Below are 17,200 nucleotides of genomic sequence, written 5' to 3' on the forward strand. Positions count from 1 at the left end.
TGTCAGTATTCTGCCCAGCACTGACCTGTCATCACCACAGCATTGGAAACAACAGCCCCACATAGGGCTCTGCACCCCACCACATAGGGGTCTGCACCCCACCACATAGAGCTCTGCACCCCACCACACATCGCTCTGCATCCCCCCACACACATCGCTCTGCACCCCAAATGGTACATCGTTCTGCATCCCCCCACATAGTGCTGTGCACACCCTCACAAATTGCTCTGCACCCCCAACAGACATCACTCTGCACCCCCCCACACATCGCTCCCCCGCCCATTATAGCCCCCACCGTGTATGGAATAAATACATTCCTCCCTCAGTCCCCGCTGCTGCTCCTCTTTCGCCCGCTGTCTGTGCTCTGGCCACATCAGCACAGTAGTGACGTCACGACAGTGAAGAGAAGCAGCGCAGCGCTGCCTCTCATCAGTGCTTTAAAATGTATTGACATCTGTGATGCCGATACATTTGAACTTGCGATCCTGAGCAGGGGGCCCGGTGCTGGAGCTGACACTGCGGGCAGCCGCCGCCAGGCCCCTTCCCCAGCTCACGGGCAGTGGTGTTGGAGGTTGCGGGGAGAGTATGGAATTTGGGGAGGGTGCAGGGAAGGGAGGGTGCAGACTCCGGCGCACTGTACCTTCCCGGCAGGGATGTTACATGACATTGGCTGTGATGCCCATCTACAAGGCGAGCATAAGCTCCTGCCCCTGTTGACGTGACATCATAGCAAGTAGCAAAATCCTGGCAGGAGCGGTCACATGACCGCTCTGAGCCGGGGAGAGGGGCTGACAGCAGGGCAGGAATGTAGTTACTATCTACGGTACTTACCTGCCCCCATGTAGCCCAATAGTGAAATAATAAAGAAAATAAAAAGCAAAATAACCCAGATAACCCCTTTGATGAAATTCACTATAATGTCTATCGGTATGACATGTACCATGCTTTCTTTCATATGAACTCTACCTTTACTACATGTACCATGCTTCTTTCTGCCTGTGCTAAATGTGCTGTTGTGATCCCTATCTGTGATGTGTGCTGTGCTCTGCTCTACCTGTACTTCATATACTGATCTCTAGCAGTCATATTCATGTTGTACTCCACTCTACCTGTATTATATATACGGTAATGCTCTCTACTTGAACGACATGTATTGTGCTTTCTACCTGTACTACATGTACTGAAGTGCTCTTTAGCTGTACTACATCTAATGCATTTCATTTTTTCCACCTTTAAGTCTTTCTACTTGTACTATACTTATCTCTTCCCATAGTACATGTGTTGTACTCCACTGTGCCTGTACAATATATACTGTACCTCTACTACATGTAATGTAATATCTTTCTAGCTGTACTAGATGAACTGTAGTGCTCTGTACCTGTACTACATGTACCATACTTCTTTCTATCTGTACTACATACACTGCTCTGATCTCTATCTGTACTTTCTGTGTTGTAAAAAGTACAGTACAGGTAGAGATAACGTGTACTACATATACTACAGAGCTCTCTACCTGATTTATATGTAGTGACTACTACAGGAAGAAAAAAGTCAATACCTATAGTGTTCTTTCTACCAGTACTATATGTACTGCAGTGCTCCCTACCTTTTGTTCCATGCACTGCAGTGTTCCTTTATCGGAACTATACATACTGTACTTCTTTGTAACGGCTAACTTTACCGCATGTATTGTAGTGCTCTCTACCTTAGGCCGGTTTCACACTTGCATTGGAAAGGCTTCCGTAGCATTGCGTTGTGTGACGCATGCAACGGATGCGTTGCATATAGTGGCACAACGGATGCTATGATTGTACAAAACAACGCAATCCGTCATAGTTTTTTTCCTAGACTTTACACATCTGGGCATGCGCAGTTGTGTAAAGACGGATGCGCTAACGGAATCCGTCAAATGACGGATTCTAACGGAATCCGCCACCATAGGCGTCCATTATAAAAGCAACGGACGCCAACGGATTCCTGCAAGTTGCGTTTTTTTTGACACTTCACCAAGTGCAGAGAAACGCTACATGCAGCGTTCCATCCGCCCGACGGTCACTGACGGTCAGCGACAAAACAACTGATGCGCCGCGGAGCGGATGCAATGCAAGATCATCCGTTGCTATTCGTAGCTAATAGAAGTCTATGAGGAATAAAACAGTATCCTGCAATGGTTACCGTAATTCCTCAAGGCGGCGGATAGCAACGGAAGCCGTCCAACGCAAGTGTGAAACCGGCCTTATCTACAGTACAGACCAAAAGTTTGGACACACCTTCTCATCTCTAGAACAATTGTTAAGAGGAGACTTTGTGCAGCAGACCTTCATGGTAAAATAGCTGCTAGGAAACCACTGCTAAGGACAAGCAACAAGCAGAAGAGACTTGTTTGGGCTAAAGAACACACGGAATGGACATTAGACCAGTGGAAATCTGTGCTTTGGCCTGATGAGTCCAAATTTGAGATCTTTGGATCCAACCACCGTGTCTTTGTAGAAAAGGTGAACGGATGGACTCTACATGGCTGGTTCCCACCGTGAAGCATGGGGGAGGAGGTGTGATGGTGTGGGGGTGCTTTGCTGGTTACACTGTTGGGGATTTATTCAAAATTGAAGGCATACAGAACCGGCATGGCTACCACAGCATCTTGCAGCGGCATGCTATTCCATCCGGTTTGCGTTTAGTTAAACTATCATTTATTTTTCAACAGGACAATGACGCCAAACACACCTCCAGGCTGTGTAAGGGCTATTTGACTAAGAAGGAGAGTGATGGGGTGCTACGCCAGATGACCTGGCCTCCACAGTCACCAGACCTGAACCCAATCGAGATGGTTTGGTGTGAGCTGGACCGCAGAGTGAAGGCAAAAGGGCCAACAAGTGCTAAGCATCTCTGGGAACTCCTTCAAGACTGTTGGAAAACCATTTCCGGTGACTACCTCTTGAGGCTCATCAAGAGAATGCCAAGAGTGTGCAAAGCAGTAATCAAAGCAAAAGGTGGCGACTTTGAAGAACCTAGAATATAAGACATATTTTCAGTTGTTTCACACTTTTTTGTTAAGTATTTCATTCCACATGTTTTAATTCACAGTTTTGATGTCTTCAATGTGAATCTACACGTTTCAGAGTCATGAAAATAAAGAAAACTCTTTGAATGAGAAGGTGTGTCCAAACGTTTGGTCTGTACTGTGTATGTAGCGAGTACTACAGAAAGAAAAAAGTTCAATACCTATAGTGTTCTTTCTATCGCTACTATGTGTACTGCAGTGCTTTCTGCCTGTGCTACATACATTACAGTGTTCCTTTATCTGAACTACCATACCATACTTCTTTCTAACTTTACCATATGTAGTATAGTGTAGTGCTACCTGTACTACATGTTCTGTAGTGCTCTCTACCTAAACTATGTAAATTGTCATTCTTTTTACCTGTACTACAGGTATTATGTTTCTCTCTACATATAGAAAATGTACTGCACTGTTCTCTGATATATGTGCTATCCCAATTAGTAGTTGTATAATAAGCACCATAATGCTTTCTAATGTTTTATGTACTCTATCTGCATAAGAATAAGTTGCCCTTTAGCACACCATGCTAGGATGGCTCCATTGTACCCTTATTATATATCATGTGCAACTGATTTACAGATTTCAGTGGCGTTTTGTGCATTTACTTGATCCGTATTATCTCATTACTTTCTTTTCTTATAGGGCGGCTTGGTGGCTCAGTGGTTAGCACTGCAGTCTTGCAGTGCTGGGGTCCTGGGTTCAAATCCCACCAAGGACAACATCTGCAAGGAGTTTGTATGTTCTCCCCGTGTTTGCGTGGGTTTCCTCCGGGTTCTCCGGTTTCCTCCCACACTCCAAAGACATACAGATAGGGACTCTAGATTGTGAGCCCCAATGGGGACAGTGTTGCCAATGTATGTAAAGCGCTGTGGAATTAATAGCGCTATATAAATGAATAAAATTATTATTATTATTATTATTATAGAGTTATTGAAGTAAGATACAAAATATTCAATATCCCAGAACAAACCCAATATTATATTGGGGTACTTTAGTACGAGTTGAGAGGCAGTCTAAAATAAAAGTAACATTTCATAGGAGGAACATCTGTATATACGGGGAATAAGATACTGGAAAGAGTAAATTGAGCCGTGATGTTAATGTCAAAGGTATAATGATGCACTGCGTTATTCCTCATGAAGGGCATCAAAGGGCAAAATATTTCACATGGAGAAGAACAGAGAAGTCAGAAACCGGGAACTCCGAGCGGCTCCTTCATGCCCTGAACTAGACGTAACTCAGCTTTAAAGTGTATCTGCAGCAAAACAATATATTTCAAAACATGGGATGAATTAGAAGTAAATGTCAATAATTCATCTATTTACTCAGAGAGCGATCACGGCTATTGTCATGCACAAGTGAATGCCGCGTTTGTGCGTTGGCAGTTGCATGAAATAACACTTTGGGAGTGGAGTGGACATCTGTCGGCACGCTGTGTGCCTGGACTTTATTAAATATAATTAGTCTACGCGAACTGTGAATATAGAGCGAAGCCTCTTACATTATTGTGGCCTCTCACAAGATGTCTTTACAGACTGGACCCCCGGACCACGAGATGTCGGCCCAGAATACGAACAGAATTCAACATAAAACAAAACAAAATTTTCAAATTTTATTTCAAACAAAACAACAATATTGTAGGAAATATCTGAATACGGCTAAAACCTACTAAAGATTAATGGCGGAAAAGCAAAGACGATTCATAAAGGTGTTTCGGAAGCCGCCAGTCCTCACCACAGCTGAGCGGGAAATTAGCGATGAATGATTGAGGCTGACAGAAACATAATGAACTAATAATTCATTTCAGATGTGCCAGTCACTAATAGGATTCCAGGCGATATCAATTAATAGAAATTGCATTTTAAAAGTAAGAAATAGGTGATGTAAGGAAACGTCTGATTACTAAAGCACGTCAACAGATTTGACTTTTTTATTTTTAACCCACGACATAAAGGACATATAACATGGGCAATTTCCAGCTTATAAAATGTAATTGAAGAGGATTAGTGGGTGTCCAACCGCTCGGACCCTCGTGATCAGCGGTGTTAAAGGGAACCTGTCACCAGATTTTTACCTATTAACCTAAAAGAATCCCCTTCTGCAGATCATGGGCTGCATCCTATGAAGGTGCACCTTGGCCCTGACTCCCCTTTCAGACCCCATAAAACTTGGCCCTTAGGTATGCTAATTACCTGTGTTGGCCAGATGGGCGGGCTCATTTTCGGCTCCTGTCCCCCTCCTGTCTCTGATCGCCGTCCTCCTTTCTTGATTGATGGGATGACGCCTCCGTCATCCTCCTCATCGCATTTTCAAATCTCGCGCCTGTGCAGTTATGGCGGCTCGCCCAGGCGCAGTTCGCTCTGTCATATCGCGGGCAGAGCAGAAAACATAGCTGCCCTCGCTTGCGCCAGTGAGCTAAATGCACAGGTGTGAGATTATGGTCAGCGCTGTGCATGACCTTACCAGTGCCATGCTCGTACTCGCCCATAATCTCGCGCCTGCGCATTTAGCTCACCAGCGCGAATGAGGGCAGCTATGTTTTCTACTCTGCCCGCGATATGGCAGAGCGAACTGCGCCTGCGCCAGCCGCCATCACTACACAGGCGCGAGATTTGAAAATGTGATGAGGATGATGACGGAGGCGTCATCCCATCAATCAAGAGAAAAGGACAGGAGGGGGACAGGAGCCGAAAATGAGCCCGCCCATCTGGCCAACACAGGTAATTAGCATACATAAAGGCCAAGTTTAATAAAGTTATTTTTGGGGTCTTGAAGGGGAGTCAGGGCCAAGGTGCGCCTTCATAGAATGCAGCCCAGGAGCTGCAGAAGGTGATTCTTTTAGTTTAACAGGTAAAAAACTGGTGACAGGTTCCCTTTAAAGGGAACCAACCACCAGGATTTTCATATATAAATTAAAGCTAATGCTATACTGGCACTAGGATGCTGAATGTAAGCATAGCTTTTGCTCAGAGATTGGATGTTTTATTTATGTGAAAGTAAAGTTCCAGCAATGTACTGTTATTTGATTGACAGGTGCAACAGGAAGGGAATATGTGGGTCGAGTCTTGCTATCTATTCCCGCCCCTGTCTGGCCTTCCTTCCCCTGTCGCCATCATAGATGTTAATTCTGGTGCAGGCAGACAGACAGGGGTGGGAGTAAATAGCAAGACCTGACCCATATATCCCCTTCCTGTTGCACCTGTCAATCAAATAGCAATGCATTGCTGGTACTTTACTTGCACATATTATTGAAATAAAACATCCAATCTCAGAACAAAAGCTATGCTTACATTCAGCATCCTAGAGCCAGTATAGCACTGGCTTTACTTTATATATGAAAATCCTGCTGGTTGGTTCCCTTTAAACACCGCTCATCACGAGGGTCCGAGCGGTTGAACACCCACTAATCCTCTTCAATTTCAGAAAGTTTCAGGCTTCAATCCTCATTTTCAGACTCTCTATCATACAGTTTACCACCAGATCTTACTTGGTCCTCAGGATGTGTCCATCCCATCAATTGATGTTGGATATGGGTTCTCTGTGTGTGGGATGCCACTACCCTCGTTTGCTTAATTCCTGGAATTATTTTCTATCTCTAAAGCCTAAGTAAGCTATCCTCCCTCCCTAACAACATTAATGCTGTGCTCCCTCTCTCCTCTCTGTTCTGCCATGTACAAACTCCTCTCCTTCTCCGGTTTGATATCTAAAGATGGTCACATACATTAGAATGCTGTCAGGGTAACAATGTTTTGAACTTTTGACTTTCAGACTCAATATCTCCTCATCCACTACAGCTGTGAGCATGAGACTACCTTCATTTTATAGACAATCATCTTGGCTATCTCATACATAAATTTGACTAGCAATAATTTAGCATATGATTAGTTATGCAGATTCTTGTCATGTCTCTGCATTGTTACCGTTTTGCTCCTAAAAAAAAAAAAAAAAATCGAAATTTTAATTTGTATTACTTTGTTAGTATTTCATAAATCCACCTTTGGCTTTCAACACTGCCTGAATCCTGCTGGGTATTCTCTCATTCAGAATCAAGCATTTCTTGAATGAAATTTGATCCAAGGTCTCTTCTACATGTTCCCAATGTTGGTGGATAATGGCTGACTCACTTAAGTATGTATAAGGCTTTATCTTCCACTCTACCCACAAGTGTTTGATTCGGTTGAGGTCTGGGGACTGTGGAGTCAATCTCGCACCTCAACTTCATTGTCACTGAACCATTTCTTTTCCAATCTCGACGTATGCTTCGGGTCGTTGTCCTGGTGGAACACTATGTTGTCCTTTTTCATACCCATAGTACTCGAGTGTATGTAGTAACCCATCTTGCAAGATACACACATATAACTCAGCATAGAGACCACCATCGATCCTGGTCAAGTATCCAACATCTTTGGTTGTGAAACACCTCCAATTAGGCTTCCTCCACTAAACTTGACAGTTTGTTCAACTTCATGATATGTTAGCCCCATTTTCCCCTGTTTCTTCCAGACCTATTTTCACCCATCAGAGCCTAGTTTATTGACTTTTGTCTCATCGTTCCAAATCACTTGTTTCCAATTTTCTATCGTCCACTTTCGTACCTCGTTTCAAACTCGATCCGACGCTTCTCATGACAATATTGCAGTTGAGGCTTCTTCACCTTTTTTTGGGCCACCGTTCCAGACTTGTGTAACATGGTTCTTGCATGGAGTCTCTGTTCTCACCAATAAGAAGCATATGAGCCGCCTCCACTGCCGTGTTTGTCACGCAAGAACTCAGACCTTGTGATGAGCCAACTTGCTGACTCCCGATATTTTGCCTGGACGTCCACCTCTTGGCTTTTCAATGGATTGAAGGACTTCATTTTGTATTCTTCCAACTGTCCTGGCACTCATGCAATTTGGCAATTTTCTTTGCTGAGAGACTGCTATCGATGAGCTGGATGATGCGGTTTCTCTTTTCTTGGTAAATCTTCATTGCTGCTCCTCGATTCCAACCAGTGACATTTCACTTGGGAATCAACCTAATAACACACTAAGCTATTGGGTAATGCGAGAACAGGTTGTAATTTGTAGTTTACAGGAAGGAAAAGATTTATCCACCAAGGAGCAAAACAGTAACAATGCAGCAACATGTCAAGTATCTGCTGAAGTAGCCAAGATTATTGTCTATAAAATGAAGGCAGTCGCATGTTTGAAGCTGTAGTGGATGGTGAGATATGGAGCCTGACATTTAAAAGTCCAAAACATTGTTACCCTTTTGCTCGTCAGTGTATCTTAAGATATTTATTTTACTTAGTTTTGATATTTTAAGCAGACTTTCTACTTTTTCAATTTATCATGAAGCCAAAAGATAACACAAATGATTTCAATATAAGCATAACAATGCATTTCCCTTTATTCACAATGCAAGGACCGGAGTTTTTCTAGATAAGAGGTTTTCCTCTAAATTGGAGCAATATCTGTACAACACTTGGCATTGTCCTCATTAAAATGAAAAGTTCTTAGTTAGCAAAAGTGAAAATATTTTACAGCTAGGAGTGCGGGTATCACAAAGTCACTGCTTTCTTATGGGTTTGTGGCCATTCCAGGATAACAAAATATTATACTGAAAAAATGAATAAGAAATTAAAAAAAAAAAAAAATCACCTACCTAGGAGAGCAGACATGTTCTGAAAAATCCTCAGAAGTTCCGGAGTAATGGATGGACAATTTTCCAATGTCACTAACCTAAAATGATAATAAGTGTGAGATGGTGCCATCTTTTCACATATGCATAATTAGTGACAGTGCTGATATAATTTCTGGCGTGGATCAGCCTAACCTACATTTTCTTTAGTCTCTGCAAATCAACTAATGTGAGGAAGTGGAGAAAAGTCAGCTGAAACTTCTCCAAGAATATTTGGCCTAAAATATACATAATGAATACATTTACATAGGGAAAATGAAATAACGGGGTCCCTAAACTAATTAAAGGGGTTGTCCACTACTTTTACATTGATGGCCTATCCTTAGGGGCACTTTGCACACTACGACATCGCAGGTGCGATGTCGGAGGAGTCATGTCGAAAGTGACGCACGTCCGGCGTTGCACTCGACATCGTAGTGTGTAAAATCTAGATGATACGATTAACGAGCGCAAAATCGTCGTAATCATATCATCGGTGTAATGTCTGGGAATTCCATAATTACGTGACTGCGACAGGTCCGATGTTGTTCCTCGTTCCTGCGGCAGCACACATCGCTGTGTATGAAGCTGCAGGAGCGAGGAACATCTCCTACCTGCGTCCTGCGGCTCACGCCGGCTATGCGGAATGACAGAGGTGGGTGGGATGTTTACGTCCCGCTCATCTCCGCCCCTCCGCTTCTATTGGCCGCCTGCCGTGTGATGTCGCTATGACGCCGCACGACCCGCCCCCTTAATAAGGAGGCGGGTCGCCGGCCAGAGCGACGTGGCAGGACAGGTGAGTCCATGTGAAGCTGCCGTAACGATAATGTTCGCTACGCCAGCTATCACAAGATATCGCTGCTGCGACGGGGGCAGGGACTATCGCGCTCGGCATCGCAAGCATCGGCTTGCGATGTCGTTGTGTGCAAAGTGCCCCTTAGGATTGGTCATCAATGTCTGATTGGCCAGGGTCCTACACCCCACACCGCCGCCGATCTGTTATTCTCAGTCCCAGTGGCAGCAGGCAGCTGGAAATCCTCAGTTCCGGAGTTGCTCCGTCTTCTGATAGTGGCCGTGGCTGGGTACTGCACATCCACCTTTCATTCTAATCAGTAGGAGGCGGATGTGCAGTATCCATTCTCAGCCGCTATCAGAAGACGGAGGAGCCCCAGAACTGAGCATTTTCGGACCAAGAACAGCTGATCAGCGGGGGTACAGGGTGTTGGACCCCGGCCGATCAGACAGTGATGACCTATCCTAAGGACAGGCCATCAATGTACAAGTAATGGACAACCCCTTTAGATGACTGCGTAGGGCAGTTAGAGACCAGTTCACATATAACTTCCTGGTCCCACACAGATAATATTCCATCACTGAGAAAATCTACTATGGCTCTTTCTACTACTGAGGCTTGAAGCTCATGGGCCCCAATGCAAAAGTTCCAATGGGGCCCTGATTACTGCAAGTGTTTACTAGTAATGGTTACTTCCAATGGGCAAAAAGGGACATTATGGCCCTGCAGCCTCCAGTATCCGGGTGCAATTGCAACCGAGGCACCTAATATAGGTACAACCCGGCCTATAAGGGCACTATGGGTGGGCCGATTCCTGGCAAGGGCATCTCTGCATTATTCCTTGATCTCCTCGGTCAATGGGGGTAGCGCTGACAGAGCAGGTGCGAGGTCAGGGATAATGCAGAGAATTGGTGCACTTCTTTAAATAGTGAAAATCCCATGATAAGGGTGCAGAAAATATGGCCTGGGTACTACATGCGGCCCTCAAAGCCCTTCAACATCTGGTCACATACACATGTTTGACAGCGTCTGGTGGCATCTCACATGTATGTTAAAGGTAATCTGTCACCAGGTTTTTGCTCCCCCATCTGAGAGTAGCATAATGTGGAGACAGAGACCCTGATTCCACCAATGTGCCACTTACTCAGCTGTTTGATGTCATTTTGATAAAATCACTGTTTTCTCTGCTGCAGGTCTATCAGTTAGGCCTAAAACACACAAAGTACGTGTCTCACGGTCCGTTTTTCGGGTCCGTGTTCCGTTTTTTAGGGGCGTTTCTCCAGTACGTATGGCATCCGTGTGATGGCGTATGCAAGCCGTGTGTGCGTGTGGAATGTCCGTATTGACATAAAATACGTACGTGTGCAGTCCGTGTGCTGTCCGTTTATAAAGGCCCGCATTCTTACCCAATTAACGTTGTTAATCATTCATCATGAGATCCTGGTGTTGTTGTTTGCCATCAATTGACCTGATAGATTGGTAACAAGTGTTTCAGATTTTGAGATTAAAAATGGACACGGATGATACGTGCTGAACACGGACATACTCCGTGTGCGGTCCGTGCAGGCACGGACCCATAGACTAAAGCGGGTCCGTGCCTGCGTGCTGCCGGCTAAAAACGGACATGTCGTCCGTGTAGAAAAGCGCACACACGTACTTACCACACGGACACACGTTCCGTGTGATTTTACGTGTGTGTGCCATCTACCATTGAATAACATGGGTCTCCGTGTCTCCGGTACGTGCAAATACGTACTGCACACGTACAAATTACACGGATGTGTGTTGTGGGTCTTATACAGAGCTCATGAATATGCTGGACTACCTGCAGCACGCCAAGTAGTCCTGTAATGATAATCTACTGCTGATTAAACAGTGATTTTATCAAAACTACACTAAGCAGCCCAGTAAGTGACACATCGCTGGAATCAGGATCTCTGCCCCTATATTATGCTGCTCTCAGATTAGGTAGCAAAAACCCTTTAAATATCAGGGAGAGGATGAGTGGTGGGTAGCACCATAAGGATGGGTAAGTATTACTGGTGTACTGTTTGATCATGTGTAGGGCCCTCATATGTTGGCAGCTTGGTCCACACACAAAAAAAGCCAACCATGAAGTGAAAAAGTGTTCAGACATATTCATTATTCATTGCAGTTCATGGGAGAAAGGAACACTTAACTGTTTCATTATCTCTCGCATAAACTACAATGGAGAGAGTCGAATGTACATTTTTTTTCTTTTTGTATTGCGAATGTGGGAGACGTGTACTAAACTGATTGGTGGGAGTCCGAAAATAGAACATCTCCTATTAAAGGGAGTCGGTCACTAAAATTTTACAACCTAAATCAGAGAGCAGCATAATGAAGAGACAGAGATGCTGATTCCAGCGATGTGTCACTTACTGGGCTCCTCAGGGGAGACTATTTAAAATCACTGATTTACCAACAGGAGATTATTACTAGATGATTAGTAAACCCTGCTGGCTGGAATATAGTGCAACCACGCCCCCATCACTTATTGGCAGCTTTCTATCTATGTACAGTGTACACAGAAAGCTGCCAATCAGTGGTGAGGGCAGGGTTATACAGGACTCAGCATTCTGAGAACAGCAGGAAAAAAGGACAGCTTTTACCAAAACTGCTGGCAGTGTAAGTGACACATTGCTGGAATCAGGGTCTCTGCCCCTACATCACACTGCTCTCATCTCATATAAGGTAGCAAAAGATCTGGTGATAGTTTATTTTAAAATATTTACAGCATATACTTTTAATATGCCATAATTGTCTCAGAAGGAAATACACCTTTAGGTTTTGTGCACACAGTGCATTTTTATTGAAATGTTGTATGAGTTTTTGACTACAGATTTGTCACAAAACTACAAGCAAATCCTGACGCCAGCAAAGTCAATGAGAATTCTGAAGTTTTGTGCACACGTTGAGCATTTTCTTCTTGGAGATTTGAGGCAGAAAATAATATGCTGCAAGTCAATTCTTTCAGTGTGTTTGCAGTGTTTTTTCACCTATTAACTTTAATTTGAAAAACGCATGCAAAAACGTGGTAAAAACACCGAAGATATGTGGTAAAAATGCATACATAATGTGGTAAAAACACAGAAAAAAATGTGTTAAAAACACAAAAAATGTGGTAAAACACAAAAAATGTAGTACAAAATGCATAAAAATGTGGAAAAAAAACCACGAAAAATGTGGCAAAAATGCATAGAAATGTGGGAAAAACACAAAAAAAGCGGTAAAAAACAAAAACTGTAGTGAAACACATACAAAATGTAGTAAAAACACAAAAAGTGGTAAAAACAAAAAAAGTGGTAAAAACACAAAATGTGGTGAAAATGCATAAAAAAAGTGATAAAAACACAAAAAATGTGGTAAAAATGCATAGAAATGTGGGGAAAACAAAAAAGTGGTAAAAACACAAAAAAAGTGGTAAAACATAAAAAATATGGTAAAAACACTTATGAATTGGTAAAAACAAAAAAAGTGGTAAAACACAAAAAATGTGGTAAAAGACATAAAACGTGGTAAAGATGCATAAAAACTGGTAAAAAAAACACATTAAAAACGTGGTATAAATGCATAAAAAAGTGGTAAAAAACAAATAAAAAAGTCGTAAAAATGCATAAAAATATGGTAAAAACACATAAAAAATGTGGTAAAATGCATAAAAAAAAATGTGGTAAAAACATAAAAAATGTGGTTAAAGCACATAAAAAAAAAGTGGCGACAACGCATAAAAAGTGGCAAAAACACGTATTAGGCTATGTACACACGTTGCGTAATTACATGCAGTTACGCTGCGATCTGCACCGCAGCGTAACTGCATGCGTCCTCTGTCCCCTGCATAATCTATGAAGATTATGCATGAGACGTTCGCACGTGGCGTGTTAGAGCGCAGCGCTTCGGCTGCTGCCCGAAGCGCGCGTTCTAAGAAGTGACATGTCACTTCTTCCGTGTGCTCTGCATGCAGCCCCCGCTCTGTCTATGGGAGGGGCTGCACTCAGCGCATGGAATCGGCTTTTTTTTTTTTCACTACGGACATTTTCTGCAGCGATTTGAAGCGCACGTGTGCTCTTCAAATCGCTGCAGAAATTTCTGCAGTGACTGTACGCAACGTGCGCACATAGCCTAATTCATCTGCATTTTTCCTGACAAGACATGCAGAAGTGGTGCAGAAATTTCTGCACCCAAATACTCAACGTGCGCACAGACCCCGATACTCACGTTTTATTGCACCCTTGGGGATGACCCAATCTGATGATGCGGTGCTTAAACCAAAACAGGTTATGCTTCCAAGTCTAACAAATGGTTTTCTTTAATCAAATCTGGTAATTTACATAATTTATCAATATTTTATTCATGTATTCAAATTCTTAATTTTTTGGAGCTCGCCATGATCACGGTGCAGCATCCTCTCTGCCCGGACAAACATGTCAGCAATCAATCTTACCTGCAGGCAGCAGACAGTACATTGCAGCACTCAGCTTGTCAATCATTAGTACACTGTATATCAGGGGTCCCTTTAAATGGGCAATACCCCCCCCCCCACTGCTCAGGTCTAATTCTAGCCATCTGTAAAGGAGAAGACATCAGTCAGACATGACCTCTGTTCTCTCTGTCTCCGGGATGTCAGTAAGCCTTGTTCACAAAGTGAATGAAGAGCTGGACTGTGCGAGATGTCACCTCTCAGCTGCCAGTGTCAAATCCCTGCAGACGCATCAAGCGCAGAGAAGCATTTTTCCAAATAACAAAAAAATAAAAAAAAAAGTGACTTAAAAATCCATGGCTGGAGCCTTCATTCAGAATCCGTAATCTCTGGTATCCCAAGGACCGTTATATCTGATGATAAATATATATTACTACCTGGATGTGAGTGGAAAGTAATCAATACCCACGAAGATAAAGTGGAGAATATAGATTTTTTTTTTTTTATTTTTATTTTTTTTATACAGTGTTATTAGTGATTTGTGTAGATTTTAGAAAGAAGAAAAACAAATAAAAATATCCTTTCTATTCCAATGTTATTTGCGGTATCCGGAGTGAAATGAAGCAATCGAGTTAAATGCCGGATCCTGGCAGGATCAGTGTGCTGGTGCTGCCCTCCTCAGCTCCGGGACAGAACTGCAGCACATAAACAAAAACATCATATAGAAATACAAATAAACAGAGAAAATCACAAGAAATAAAAGCCGCAGAAAGAAGAGAAATAGACAGTCTCCAGAGAGAACCAGAGCAGGATTACAGGGAATTGGATTAATGCAGCCAGAACCACGGGCATCATCATCTGGAGACGGCCGCTCACTGCAGACAATGGTCTACTCCGAAATACTGCGGCGTTTTAAAATTTAAATCACTGGCTAGAGACAAAGTGATGGGGATGACGAGTCCAAGAAGCAGATTCCTGTCCAATACTCTACACCACTCACTTATATACAGGGGTCTGTGTGTACAGGGAGCAACCAGGAGAATATGGCAGGTAAATGCTGCCTCTTAGAAAATACACCCAAGTCACCTCCTGCTGGCCTCCGTCTTAACTTTTTTCATGAGGTTTTTGTTTTTTATATTTTTGTTTTTTCCTTCCTTTTTTTCCAAGAGCCAAAACATTTTTTTACTTCTCTGTTGTCATATCTGATCTAATATTGGAGACACCAGGGGTGCTAAGGTAAGAAGAGGCCGCTCACACTGCTGTCTACCCTACTAGATCTAATACTGCAGATACTAAAAGTCCTGAGGTAAGAAGAGGCTGCTCACACTGCTGTCCACCCTACTAGATCTAATACTGCAGATACTAAAAGTCTGAGGTAAGAAGAGGCTGCTCACACTGCTGTGTACCCTACTAGATCTAATACTGCAGATACTAAAAGTCTGAGGTAAGAAGAGGCTGCTCATACTGCTGTGTACCCTACTAGATCTAATACTGCAGCTACTAAAAGTCTGAGGTAAGAAGAGGCTGCTCACACTGCTGTCCACCCTACTTGATCTAATACTGCAGATACCATGAATGCTGATGGAAAAAGTCTGCTCAAACTGCTGTCCAACCTATCTGATCTAATACTGGAGATATCAAGAGTGCTGAGGTAAAACGAGGCTGCTCACACTGCTGTCCACCCTACTTGGTGTAATACTGCGGATACCAAGAGTGCTGATGGAAGAAGAAGCTGCTCACACTGCTGTCCACCCTATCTATCTGATCTAATATTGGAGATACCTGTGGTGCTGAAGAAGACAGTGCTCACACTACTATCTCTCCCTGTCTATCTAATATTCGAGATACCTGTGGTGCTGAAGTAAGAAGACCCTGCTCACACTGCTGTCCACCCTGTCTCTATGATCTAATGTTGGAGATAACTGCAGTGCTGAAGTAAGAAGACACTGCTCACACTACTGTGCACCCTGTCTATTTGAAAAAATACTGGAAATACCAGGAATGCAGAGGTAAGATGAGGCTGCTTACACTGCTGTTTACCCTTTCTATCTGATCTAACACTTGAGATTCCGGGGATGCTGAGGTAAGGAGAGGCTGCGCACACTGCAGTCCTACCTGTCTATCTGATCTAAAACTGGAGATGTGCTGAGGCAAGAAAATGCAGCTCATATTGCGGTCTACCCGGTTTAGCTGATCTAATACAGGAGATTCCAGTGGTGCGAAGGTAAAAAGGGGCTGCTCACACTGCTATCCACCCTTCCTTTCTCAACAGGATGACATGTTATAGGTATTTCCAAGTGAGAACAGCAGAGATTTCTACTGTGCATGTTAACACGCATTCTGAGACAGGTTTTCATAAGTAACAAGGCAGAGGCCATTATAATTTTATAGGTCGAGCATTTGCAGTACTTCTCCACTAACATGAGGGACTTTGGAATTGGCGTGGGGTCCCACTGGTAAGACCCATGGAGTCATACATTTATCACCTCTCCAGTGGATAATCTATAAGTGAATTTAGTAAGAAAATCCCTTTAGACTGAGGCTGCACGGTGACTTGTGTCAATCGACAGCAATTCTCAAACCGGTTGCGCAACCATAACCATTTGGGTAACATCTGTGCGACTTCCTGTGGTGCAACTATTTTAAAGATGCAATTTTGCTGTAAAAAACCCTGCAAAAACACAAGTGACTTGCACTAAAGTCAATATCAAGTGAGTCACATGAGGCCAGACACAGAAAGTAGGACGCATTGGGAAACAGTTACGACTCCGTGACGCAGTCGCCGCAGGACGAAGTTTGCCATGTGACACCATAGAAAATCATTAGATTCAATGTCAGAATAAAATGGCCTGCCTGTGCCTTTCTCTGTATCTAGTGAAGTCAAGAAAAGCTCATGGGACTGAAGGGTTATTTATCTATCATTTATATTGCTTATATGTCCCATTTTCTACCCTTTATGATGACCTGTTCCATTTCAAGTCATCGAAGTGACATATTGCCAGTGTTATATGAAGGTGTATAGAGGGAAGGGAACAGGCCAAGGGCAGACCACACATTCCCGGTGACAGAAAGGGACATTATGAGAACAAAACATGATAAGGAAGAATTATCAATATATCTATAGATTGCTGCCTGCCAAAATCCCAGAGCGTCAGCAAAAGTATGAAAACTGCAATGTAATTTATAGATGAAAGTGTAAATTGTGTTTAAGCAAAAAAATAAAGAAAAATCGCTAGGTTTTGGG

The 17,200-nt window shown here is 43.2% G+C and overlaps 1 protein-coding gene across 1 annotated transcript in view; it reads right to left on the reverse strand.

Moving 5' to 3' along the window:
* IPO11 (importin 11) overlaps nucleotides 1-17,200 on the reverse strand; it is a 643,145-nt gene that overhangs the window by 344,070 nt on the left and 281,875 nt on the right. The window contains exon 22 of the mRNA XM_075326256.1: nucleotides 8,708-8,784. Within this exon, the coding sequence (XP_075182371.1) occupies nucleotides 8,708-8,784 (77 nt within the window). The remainder of the gene's footprint in view (nucleotides 1-8,707; nucleotides 8,785-17,200) is intronic.

This window comes from Anomaloglossus baeobatrachus, chromosome 1 (genome assembly GCF_048569485.1).
Source record: "Anomaloglossus baeobatrachus isolate aAnoBae1 chromosome 1, aAnoBae1.hap1, whole genome shotgun sequence".
In the NCBI taxonomy this organism is placed as follows: Eukaryota; Metazoa; Chordata; class Amphibia; order Anura; family Aromobatidae; genus Anomaloglossus; species Anomaloglossus baeobatrachus.